Source organism: Lampris incognitus, chromosome 13 (assembly GCF_029633865.1).
Source record: "Lampris incognitus isolate fLamInc1 chromosome 13, fLamInc1.hap2, whole genome shotgun sequence".
Taxonomy (NCBI): Eukaryota; Metazoa; Chordata; class Actinopteri; order Lampriformes; family Lampridae; genus Lampris; species Lampris incognitus.
The window spans coordinates 41595981-41608480 of NC_079223.1; the positions used below are offsets into that span (position 1 = coordinate 41595981).

General features: G+C 49.6%; 1 protein-coding gene across 1 annotated transcript in view; it reads right to left on the reverse strand.

The window, feature by feature from the left end:
* LOC130122538 (inositol polyphosphate-5-phosphatase A) overlaps positions 1–12500 on the reverse strand; it is a 180393-nt gene that overhangs the window by 12170 nt on the left and 155723 nt on the right. The window contains 2 exon segments of the mRNA XM_056291469.1: positions 7132–7189; positions 7192–7204. Of these exon segments, the coding sequence (XP_056147444.1) occupies positions 7132–7189; positions 7192–7204 (71 nt within the window).

A 12500-nucleotide genomic window follows, 5' to 3' on the forward strand; every position in this document is an offset into this window, starting at 1 on the left:
TGACAGGCGACACAGAGGCCCATTGAGCGGCTCAGTATATAATGAGGGCAATATAAACTTGGAATATAGGCAGGGCAGGAAGCCAAAGATAAGAGCACCAGTATCAATGACACGAGTCAAGGGTCCTGTAGAGCATCATGGGACGCATTAACGTGCCCGTTGCCGTATCGGGATTGGATGAAAAGTCAGGTGCTGCGTGTTTCGGGTAACTCGCTGCCTTCGCGGCTATGTTTGTTTGCCGTTGTCAGGGGGAGCTTGGCAAAACACACACACACACGCATGCATGCAATGCACGCACGCACGCACACACACACAGATTTACAAAGATCAGCCAACTTCTATCAAGAAAAGCTGAATATTTGGTCCTGTTTGTCGAGTTGGGACACTCGGGCCCAACACTGGCACAGCGCAGAGCAAACACAGGGAGCTAACACAGCGAGGACCCGCTGCGCTGACACCTCCTGACTTCTGCTCTCTGCACAAAGGCGAGTAAGACACACTTCCAGTCCTCTCTGTTGTGTTACAGCTCTCCGGCAAACCCTCGCGCTGACTTCACCCAGGTGAGGAGGGGGAGACGGGTTGCAGTGGACAGCCTTTGGCCATTATCACTACAATGGCCCTCATCATCTTGCGGGGGCTTCCCTAGCAATTAGAGTGACTGATGCTCTGCTGGCTGTAAAACAATGTTCCTGTTCAGCTCATGATGCCGTATCCTGCGGCTGCCCGAAGCCTCCGCTGCCGGCCGAGTAGTGTACTGTGCGTCAGACGCTGTGCCTTAACAAAACCCTATCATTAAAATGACATCTGTGGTACTTCATAAATGGAGTCACACGCCTCTACTCCAGTATAGGGTGACTGTTCACAGTGCAGAGAACAAGAAGCCTCCTTTATATATGACTCACAGCAAGGCTGAAGGACTAATGCACTCCCTCTCTCTCACGCACACACATGCGCACAACACATGCGCACACACACACACACACACACACACACACACACACACACACACACACACACACCACAGATAGCGTATGTATAGACAGGCTATGTGCATACTGTATAGTGAGGTGACATCACCCTTGAAGAGTCGTCTTCACTGCAGATGGACAGAAACTGTACATCCATCCATCCATTATCCAAACCGCTTAACCTCTCAGGGGTCACGGGGATGCTGGAGCCTATCCCTGCAGCCATTGGGTGGCAGGCGGGGAGACACCCTGGACAGGCCTAGGGACAATTTAGTACGGCCGATTCACCTGACCTACTACATGTCTTTGGACTGTGGGAGGAAACCCACCGCAGACACGGAGAGAACATGCAAACTCCACACAGAGGACGACCCGGGATGACCCCGAAAGGTTGGACTACCCCGGAGCTCGAACCCAAGGACCTTCTTGCTGTGAGGTGACCCGCGCTAACCACTGCGCCACCATGCTGCCTGTTTGTGGTGTGTGTGTGTGTGTGTGTGTGTGTGTGTGTGTGTGTGTGTGTGTGTGTGTGTATATATATATATATATATATATATATATATCAGCTCTGTGTCTGTCTTTCCTATGCTGGCAATATTTACCTTAATTGGTTCAATCCTATCAGTTGGCAAATGACTCAGAGGTAAACTCCTAGCTGCCCTGATGACATTCATATCACGGACAGAGTCATAAATGCGAAGCACAAGCGTTGTGTGACTTTGCTGTGAACAGAACGATACGAGAATGGAGAGGAGGACTAGTATTGACTGCACATTTCCGAATGAATAGCTAGGTAACGCTGAGTGTTTATTTACATCATATCCTAACTGGACACTTAACATTGACCAACATTGTAAAATTGACAAAAACTGAATTACACCGAGCTACAAACGAGCTCATCTGAATCGTGTTTTCAGTGAACCCGGCAAACCCAGGAAAGCGAGCCGAAACATCGGGAGCACTTCGAAACCTGGCCGATGGCGTTCCTATGAAATCCTTCCTCAAATGAAATGATGCGTGTGTACGAAAGATTAAAAAATTCTCTGCCACTGCAATAACCACTATTATTGCAGTGGCAGGGAATATTTTCAGATCAAAAGTGTCTCTTGGTGGATGTCACGCGGCTAAATGTGTCTCTACCTCAAATCCACAGTCATTCTGCCTAGCCCAATCTATTTTCCAGGGTCTCCTGCTCTCCTCCTCTCCCAGTGAGCCGTGAACGTGGCGTTTCCCCACGGGGAAGCCGCTCCTCAGTCCACCCTCAGAGACCTGCCGCGTTCGGAGAACGAATGTTAACGGGCCAAGGTCGGGCCCCAGGCGCCTCCTTGCGGCCCCGTCAAACAACGAACGGCCGAGGACAGGGCTGTTTTCTCCGTCGTCGTTGACCCCACGGGCACTTTCCTCTGCCTCCATCTTTTCACATCTAGACTTGGCAAACACAGAACATGCGATAGGAAGCAATCCTTCCTGCGCTCTCCAGCCTCGTCCCATCTGTCTGCCTACAGACCACGACACGCCATCATCCCGCTTAACATCCCACACTGAACAGGCGCCCCGAATGACCAGAGGTGGCGCTAGTGCAGTGACCACGACCCATATCCGTATCTGGTTTCCCACCCGCAGACACGACCAACTGTGTCTGTAGGGACGTCCGACCAAGCCGGAGGTAACACGGGGATTCGAACCGGAGAGCCCCGTGTTGGTAGGCAACGGAGTAGACCGCCACGCCACCCGGACGCCCCCTCCACCTCTCCATATTTTACACAAATAAATTTGATGTTTAATAATAATAAGGAAGTAATGATGAGTCGGCTGTGCAGAGTTGTGTAGCTAATTCACTTATTGCTAATGCTAGCACAAAAGCGAATGGCGGGCGACTGCAGCTGCCTAGCAACTAGCAGAGACAAACGCCCGTCACTGCTGAAAAAGGCGTCTAACATGATCAGGGCTGGTTGGGGGGAAAAAGCTTTTAAAACATGTCCGATGTGAAAGCAGTCTTACATCGTGTCTTGCTCGTCTTTCTATGCGGTAAGCAGACTGTAAAACCGGAGCATGGATAATCCTGCTTCACGTAAGGCTGCACCAAGGTGTGAGCTACCTACCCCGGAAGTACCCAGGTGGTCGCGTACACCTCCCTCCTCTGATTCAGCTCCCAACCCCGACCCCCCCTATGTCTTGACCAGCAAAAGCAACTTGTGGGGACAGGACCACCACTCCTGCTCCAGCACCTTCTGGTCTTTCTCTGCGCCCGCCTGTCCAACCCGTCCCACCCCGTCCAACCTGTCCTGCTCACCCTCCACCTCCTTTCTCCTCTCTGCAGGGAATTCATGGGTCGTACACTGGTGGGAGTTACGCCGATGGTCTGACGTCGCTCAAAATCTCCCTCACAGCCCATTTCCAGTAACCAGGTTAAAGTGGGAATACATTCTGCCACTGCTCCTCATTGTCCACTGCATTTCCTCCCCGAGCCGGGGTCCCGATTCAATTTTTGCATCGATCTCCAGCAAAAACACCCGACCAAAAAACAGTAAAGAAATCGGGTAAGAGCAGTACTAAAAGCTTTCCCTAAATCAATCAAGATAGATGAATAAGTTACTTGGTCCCATTGTATGTTTTAGGGGATATTACCTTAGTAATGCTATTTTGATATGAGATCAAAAATATCATAATTTATATCATATTGTCATTGTTTCCAGTCAATGGCCACAATGCCGCCTACATACAAAGATACTGACCCGATGGCTCGTCTCAGATCTTACACAAGGGTTTGATGCTGCATGTGGATAAAGCTTCATCTTGGTAAATGACAGGTTTCTGATGCCTGGACTTAATTTACTCTCTCAAAACAAAGAGCTCCCTAGCTTGACTCTTGACCATACCATACATGGGGTCCTGTGCAAGACCGTGTGTGTGTGTGTGTGTGTGTCTATGTAACACAGTCTATGGTGAACGGCGGCCGACTGGGCTCCAGGTCCCACTGTGACAAGGCACGGCCAAATTCCACACCCCCGTGCCTGAGTACTTAGACCTGTCCCATTCAACTTTGACAGACGACTCTTGAAGGTAAGCAATATGAATTTACAGCGTGTTGCACATTCTTTTGAGTGACGCAGGGTAAGAATGGATAAAGAGACACCCCCCTCCCCCACAGCTTCCCACAACTGAGAGATGCCCAAAAATCCTGACAATTCCTAGAGGTCTACGTTAAGAACGGGACCGCTGCTGCCGCTTCCACCCGGCAAAAAAGGTGAAAATCTGGGGTGAACAGACACACACTGGAAAATAATGGAAACACTGGAAATATTGCTGCAAATCAATCAGCCATCTTGTCCTCTGTGAAACTCGTTCATCCTTGTCAACATGTCTGATTGGGTGTCACAATTCGACTGTCCACTCCTGGCCAACTGACAAAATTAACTTGCAGATTAAATGTTGGTGAGTAGTATTGATTTATAGATTTGACCAGAGAGCAGTGTGTGTGTGTGTGTGTGTGTGTGGTGTGTGTGTGTGTGTGTGTGTGTGTGTGTGTGAGAGACAGAGAGAGAGGGGTGTGTACTGATGGCCTTTGTTAAAAAGAGTAATAACCTCACAGATGGTTAGGGGCTGGTCCGGAGCGGCTATGTGATGGGAACAATCATTGAGGGCTTGATTGCTCATGGAGCACAAGGCAGACCTGACAGCAGACGGGGGGGGGTGGGGGGTCGTGTGGATGTAGGGTGTGTATGAGAGGAGTGGGAGGAGGGGAGGAGGCTGTTTAAGTTTAACTAGGCCACCGCAGCCCATTCACGGCCGGCGGCGGCGTGCCTTGTAACGCACGCGCGCGGAGTAGATCAAATCAGATTTCAGCTGCTCCCAGGTTTCATCTATTTGATTCATCATCTTCTTAAGTATGTGAAAATCATTTGTATTCTTTCGCGGTGGCACATTCGAGCACATTCATTTCTCCCAGCGGAGGGATGATTCAGTATTATATGGATAGGTGCAAAAGTCAACTGGTGTAAAAGGACAATAAATCCAGCTGTCACTTATGCAAAGTGATGTAAATGGGGTCCCTGATTAAGACACAGCGTCGTTTTAAAACAGGGGCTGTCATGTGCACAGGCACACGTGTGCACCCGCACACACACACACACACACACACACACACACACACACACACACACACACACACACACACACGTGCACGCCCAACCGCTCAAGTCTTAAACCGCAGTACTCGTAGGCCCCCTCATGCACGCACACACACACACACACACACACTCAGAAATCCCTCGCCGCCCTGCGCCTGCCACTGGAGCAGTTTATCAAGTAATTATTGTTTGATTACAGCGTTTCATTATCTGCACTGATTGAGTCACAACCAACGGCAAAGGTCAAGCGCCATTAACGCGCCGCTCTCGAAACATATTTCCACGCAGGCTGCGTGTTTGCCCTCCCTCTCCTCTGAAAGGGCTAATTGCAAACGCATTTGTTTGAGGAAGAGGAGGGCAGACAACCCGCCGCAATCTCCCAAGTCCCGCCGCGACGGAATATCAATGCAGCACACTAAAGTTCACATGGCCACACACACACAACCACACACACACAACCACACGCACGCACAAAACACAGCTTCCATGTGGGAGCGATTTGGGACCACATCCAATCACACTAAACAATTGACGGCCATCAAACACGAATCCCACAGCGCTCGTAAAACTATTTCTGACAATTAAAGGTGATTGAGCCCCACTGATTTTCCATGATAATTGCTCATAACTTTACTGTGTTATTGTGCTTGTTGTTCTGATTGGGCCAAAACGGCAGTGAAATTTACCATAACAGCAAAAAATAAAAAAAAAATAAAAAAATTACCACGAACCAACTATATGGTTTTGTCATGATTTGCATCATGTGCGACTGGTTTCCATTTTGGAGATTTCTCATGACGATTAATCAACCGAGGCTAAAAAAAAAAAAGAATTAAAATAAAAATCAAGATATTCTTTCTTTGGTTCATTAAATATGACCATTTATATTTTTGCCCATATCCAGTACTGCCCTGCTTACACAGGAAGCAGTGTGTGTGACCCAGACGCCAGAATTTATCAATTTCTGACACCCATGCTACCATTCACCCGAATCCATCGAAATCCATCAAAAATAGCTCGCTCCAGTAGGACATCCGGGTGGCGTGGTGGTCTATTCTGTTGTCTACCAACACGGGGATCGTCGGTTCGAATCCCGTGTCACCCTGGCTCGGTCGAGCGTCCCTAAAAACATAATTGGCCATGTCTGTGGGTGGGAAGCCGGATGTGGGTATGTGTCCTGGTTGCTGCACTAGCGCCTCCTCTGGTCCCTGTTTAGGAGGGATGGGAAACTGGGGGGGGGGGGGACTGGGGGCAATAGCATGATCCTCCCATGCACTACGTCCCCCTTGTGAAACTCCTCACTGTCAGGTGAAAAGAAGCGGCTGGCGACACCACATGTATGGGAGGAGGCATGTGGTAGTCTGCAGTCCTCCCCGGATCGGCAGAGTGGGTGGAGCAGTGACCGGGGTGGCTCGGAAGAGTGGAGTAAATTAGTCAAGTACAATTGGGGGGAAAAAAAGGGGGGGGATAGTTTGGGTCACTAAATTTGCAGAAATGGTAGTCGGGGTGTGGACTGTTTGGCTGGAATGTGGGGGTTAATAAGTGCAAAATAAGCTTCGGTTTTACAATAGAAGTACTGTTGGCTTCTGGTCGTAACCTGCGGTGAGAGAATGGGCCCATTCGCACTTCCTATTCCAACCAGATTGAATTAACCCATTTTTATTGTTCGTCAATCAGCAATTTTAGTGCTTGATCATAAAACATCCCCATATTTGCTGCCAATGACATTACAAGGCTGAGAATACGGCTTCAAATGATCGCACCATAAGTGACTAAAGAAAAAGGCTGCCAGATGTCCATTTTCCAAGACGAGAGAAATAAGTTCACCACAGCCATAAATATGTTGGGTATTTCTGCTTTTACAAGTCAGCAGTCAATAATAAACAAGCCCTGCTATGTGCTTTTCTTATTGCTTAACACGGTTAATGCTAGCTGACTAAACTCTGCCACCGGACAGTAGCATGACAGACGTGGTCGCTAGCGGTGGAAGTGCATGATGGGGGAGAGCGTGTGATGTGGTGTCGGCTCCATACCTGGGTGGGAAGGAGATCTCCAGCTCATGTAGCCGATCCTTGAACACCGACAGCTCTTGTCAAACTCTAAAAGCTGTGGAAAGAGAGAGAGGGGGGGGGGGTTATGGGATGGAGAGGAACTAGGCATGCATACTTGATTTGTATGGTTGCAATCCTTATAATTAAAGTGAAGTACTCGTAAAGTCATCCTGCATGCTTTCTGTCGCGTTGTTTAGACTCTTACAGCAGTCAAACCACACTGCCTCTGCTGAGAGGCTAATATGCTTATGAGCAGCCAGAATTACTCCACATAAAACACGGGAAAAGGCTGTGTGTGCATGTGGTGTATGTGCATATGTGAGAGAGAGAGAGAGAGAGAGAGGAGCTAGAGAGCGCTAGTGAGAGCTATAGTGAGAGAGAGAGCTAGATATAGAGAGCACAAGAGAGAGAGAGACAGAATGATAGAGAGCTAGAGAGAGACAGAGAGAGAGCTAGAGAGAGACAGAGAGAGAGCTAGAGAGAGAGAGAGAGAGAGAGAGAGAGAGAGAGAGAGAGAGAGAGAGAGAGAGAGAGAGAGAGAGAGAGAGAGAGAGAGAGAGAGAGGGGAGCTAGAGAGCGCTAGTGAGAGCTATAGTGAGAGAGAGAGCTAGATATAGAGAGCACAAGAGAGAGAGAGACAGAATGATAGAGAGCTAGAGAGAGACAGAGAGAGCTAGAGAGAGACAGAGAGAGAGCTAGAGAGAGACAGAGAGAGAGAGAGAGAGAGAGAGAGAGAGAGAGAGACAGAGAGAGAGAGAGACAGAGAGAGAGCTAGAGAGAGACAGAGAGAGAGAGAGAGAGAGAGAGAGAGAGAGAGAGAGAGAGAGAGAGAGAGAGAGAGCTAGAGAGGAGAGAGAGAGAGAGAGAGAGAGAGAGAGAGAGAGAGAGAGAGAGAGAGAGAGAGAGAGAGAGAGAGAGAGAGAGCACTTTGGTTCATTCAGTTTGGTCTAAATACCCCAAACTGGCAAACTTTGACAGCCACTGACGAGCTCTGTGTGTGTGTGTGTATTGAGTCCCTTTAGTTTTGTCCTACAGGGGTTCTGCCTCTTTGTCTCTCGACAGTGACAGTGGATCGTCACACTCTTCATCAATCTTGTCTTCTCACCCAGCTGTACTCACTCACCAGTGTATTGAGTATGTGCGCGAGCGCGCACACACACGCACACACACACACACCCTCCAATTTCCCCCTTTCACAAAACCCATAAATCATTAGTGAAAAGTGCAATTAGTGGCCGCTTGTACACATTAATTATCTGAGAAGTGAACAGGTAGCAGGGGCACCTGCATGACTGCCTCTCTGAGAGACTGACAGCTACATATCCGAGCAGCTCCGGAAGACCCCAGGCCTAGCCCCCCCCCCCCCCCCCCCATTGTCAGACAAGGAAGCGTCAGGATTCAACCAAGACACACTTGTTCGGTAGTAAACATAATGGTTGGACAAGTTTCAGCAGCAGGACTACAGTTGCGGCAGTCCGGTATGAAGACATCATGGCAGACTGTGCCGGTCTAACACCGCTTGCGGCAGTCCGGTATGAAGACATCATGGCGGACTGTGCCGGTCTAACACCGCTTGTAAAGCCGGCTTGACGTTAATGATATTACACTGGTGTCGTACACGAAGCAGCACGCTGACATGAACATAATGAAATACCAATGAAGACGACACGGTGGACACGGATAATGTGTGGAGGGACATCCTTCCCAAGCGGAGGTGTGGGCGGTGTGGGAGGGGGAGACTTTCAGAAGAGTTGGAGGGTTTCATCACTGGGAGACGGCGACTGCCATCCGTACGTACTTAGAACCACTTCAGAATCGGAAGCAGAAATATTTGTCGTTTCATTTCATGTACTTCCATACATGAACATATCAACAAAAAAAAAATTCCCTGTCCAGGAGAGGGAACGCCAGCCAGGATGACTGCCGGTCTGCTGGGCAAGCAGTTAGCTTAGCCTGCCCCGCTTCCACGTCCTGTCAGACCACCCTCGGCGTTCCCTCTTCGGGCACGGCTCCGGGCATGGCGACAGTCCCCGCGCCCACGGGACGCAGCAGACCAAGCTCTCCCAGCCATCAGACGAAGACACCAACCCAGACGCGGACAAAGACACAGCATGGACGGCACTGGGTGAGGCCGCCGCAAATGTAAGTTTGCGCCGCCATCTTCCCACACCGGAAGCGGAGAGTTTTTGACGGGAAAAAAAAACATAACATTTGTAAGCAGCACAGGAAGAGTAGGAAGTCTCTTCTCTGCACATGGGTACTGCTTCCTGTGCACGCGATCGCACTGCAACGGCGCTATATGTGATGAATAGATAAAGACGCATAAATAAATGAATGACAAAGAACAGTACGTGAGGTCAAAGTCCAGCGTGCAGGCTTTCTGACTGTGCGATGGGTACACGAGTGTGTGTGTGTGCAGATGTGCGATGCTGTGCCAGTGGGGTAGAACAGTGGCCATTACTTTCCAGGCAGAGGGGGGCTTCCAGACGGAGTCTCTGAGGTTCAGGAGGGCAGATGTGCGGCATTCATCAAACTCACACAGCCAGGGTCACGGGAGAGGCTCACAAACTGTGGATGAGGGATGGAAAGCCGGGATGCAACCCACGCTCCACTGTACAACCCCATCTTACCATCCACCCAATGACACGCTCCCTATATCCGATTGTGTTTGCGAGTGTGTGTGTGTGGGAAGGAGGGCACCGAGAAAGGACAGAGAATGAGAGACAGGGGACGGTTTAATAAAAGCAAGTGTAAGAGCAGGTGTTTTTTTAAAAAATATATATATTTCTGTACTGCTTTTTATTGTTAACAACTATTCGCAACCACAGCCAGAAAGGTGGGGAGACACTTTGTGCTACCTCAACAACAACATGTGAGGTAGCACAAACAGACAATCGTGTTTCAGAGCATTACAAGTCAAGGCGACATCCTAGAGAGACAATATGTGAGAATGACCCTATATTAGGAACGGGTATATTAGAGGGACAGCTCAGGTTGGACGGTTTGGAGACGAAGCGAGAGAGGACGAATTGCAAGAGAGACAAGACTGAGACGGCTTGGACATGTGTGGAGGAGAGATGCTGGGTATATCGGGAGAGGGACGCTGAATACGGAGCCGCCAGGCAAGAGGAGGGTAAAAGAGGAGGTTTGTGGATGTGGTGAGGGAGAGGACCCGCAGGCGGGCTGGCGTGACAGAGGAAGATGCAGAAGACAGGAAGAGACGGGAACGGACGGTCCGCTGTGGCGCCCCCTAACGGCAGGAGCTGAAGGAGGGCTGAGGGAATGACAGCTTGTTTCAGATGAGCATACCCGCCCCCTTAAGTAGACCTTCCAGTATCAGTAAGCTGGACCTGAAAAGTGCAGGTAGGGTGACCCGGACTTGTCAAGGTTTCAGCCAGTAAGTGTAACAGTAACGATGGTATAAGAGCAACTTTTAAGCCGTGCTTGTTCAGTCTGACAAAATACTGAGTCGCTTGTGTCAGTCACGCTCTGTCGGTGTGTGTCTATGTGTATGAAGGGTGTGTTTTGCTCGAGCCAAAGCACCTTGAACCGCACGTGTCCGACACCCTTTACCTCCAGCCAGAAGCAAATGAGCGCTGTTGGGAGCAACGCAGAGCAACGTGTTTCCATGGCGTGTGTGTGTGCGTGTGTGTGTGTGTTTGTGTACGTGTGTCTGACTTGAGTGAATGTTGAGTAATTCATTTAGGTGACTGGAAAACCCTGTGGGCAGAAATTTCACACTACATTCATTCCGGGTCAATTAAGCAAAATGATTTGCTGGTCTGGTAGGTCAGCAGTAAAAAGAAAGGGGGGAAAAAAAGGAAAACGGCTCATATTGGGTCCAAGGCCTCGTGGCTTTGCAGCCAGGAGTGGTCTGCCAGGCCGAAATGACCTTGGAGTCGCGGAGAGGTTGGACCGAGCTTGTTCAGCGAGGCCGACGTCACAGACAAAAGAAAAAAGATGGGGTGTCTGGGAAAAAAACCACCCTGTCGTTGGCTCACATTCCCGACTCTGCTTGGGTGAACATGGTAGTCCTAAATCAGGACTGGCTGTGATGGTTCAGAGGTAGGACGTCGAGGCGAGAGAGGAGGGAATGTGAGGTCTCCGGCCCCCCCGACTGTCCCTCTCACCCCACTGGCAGCTTGTCCACTGCCTGTAATTGTGGTTTGATTTACGTGTTGTCAAATATCCCCTGTGACAACACCTGCTGCCATTTAAAGCCATCAATAAATGAAGGGGTGAAAGGTCATTTAATTTGATTTTTACACCTCACACTTGGCTTTCATTGCATAGGCCGTATTTTTCCTTCTTTTTATGAGATCTTCATTATTTTGTGTGGAAAAGCGATAAACTGTCACTGACAGGGGGATGGCTGATTGGTACCGAGAGGGCGCCAAGCCGAGCCGAGCCAACACAACACAGCTTGACTAAACACAACAGAAAACCAGACTTAACCCAACCCAATGCAACAGACACGACTCAACTCAACCTAAACCGACCCTGCACAACCTAATCGACCCAGCACAACGTAACCCAACACAATCCAAAAGAACTCGAAGGCAACAAAACCAAAACAGACCCAAACCCAATACAACACAACACAGCATGAGCTTGTTTGTAATGCATTGACACTGATGTGCACATACGTAGGTGTTTGCCTACATTCTTGCATACTCGCAAATGCCCTAGAGGGCAGTGTTGAGTTCACAAAACCAAATTACAAAAGAATAACCGAAGAACTCTGTAAACAGAAACAAGGGAAGCAAGCAAACTATCCATCCATCCATCCATTATCCGAACCGCTTATCCTGCACTCAGGGTTGCGGGGATGCTGGAGCCTATCCCAGCAGCCACTGGGTGGCAGGCGGGGATACACCCTGGACAGGCCGCCAGGCCATCACACAGGGCCAACATACACACACACAAACAAATTCACACCTAGGCACAATTTAGTACGGCCGATTCACCTGACCTACATGTCTTTGGACTGTGGGAGGAAACTGGAGCCCCCAGGGGAAACCCACGCAGACACGGGGAGAACATGCAAACTCCACACACAGCACGGCCCGGGACGACCGCCAAGGTTGGACTACCCCGGGGCTCGAACCCAGGACCTTCTTGCTGTGAGGCGACCGCACTAACCACTGCGCCACCGTGCCGCAAGCAAACTAACAAAATCGAAATCCCTGAAGATGTATCCATTTCTTGTTTATTTCTGTGATCCGTCATGTTGTCTCCTGCTCTGTGTTATGCATGATGTATACCGTGTCAGCTTGGTTGTCCCCGCTACTATTTTGGTTTTGTGTTGATCTCATTCTACCAGGTATCCTTCACTGATTAACCCACCAGCA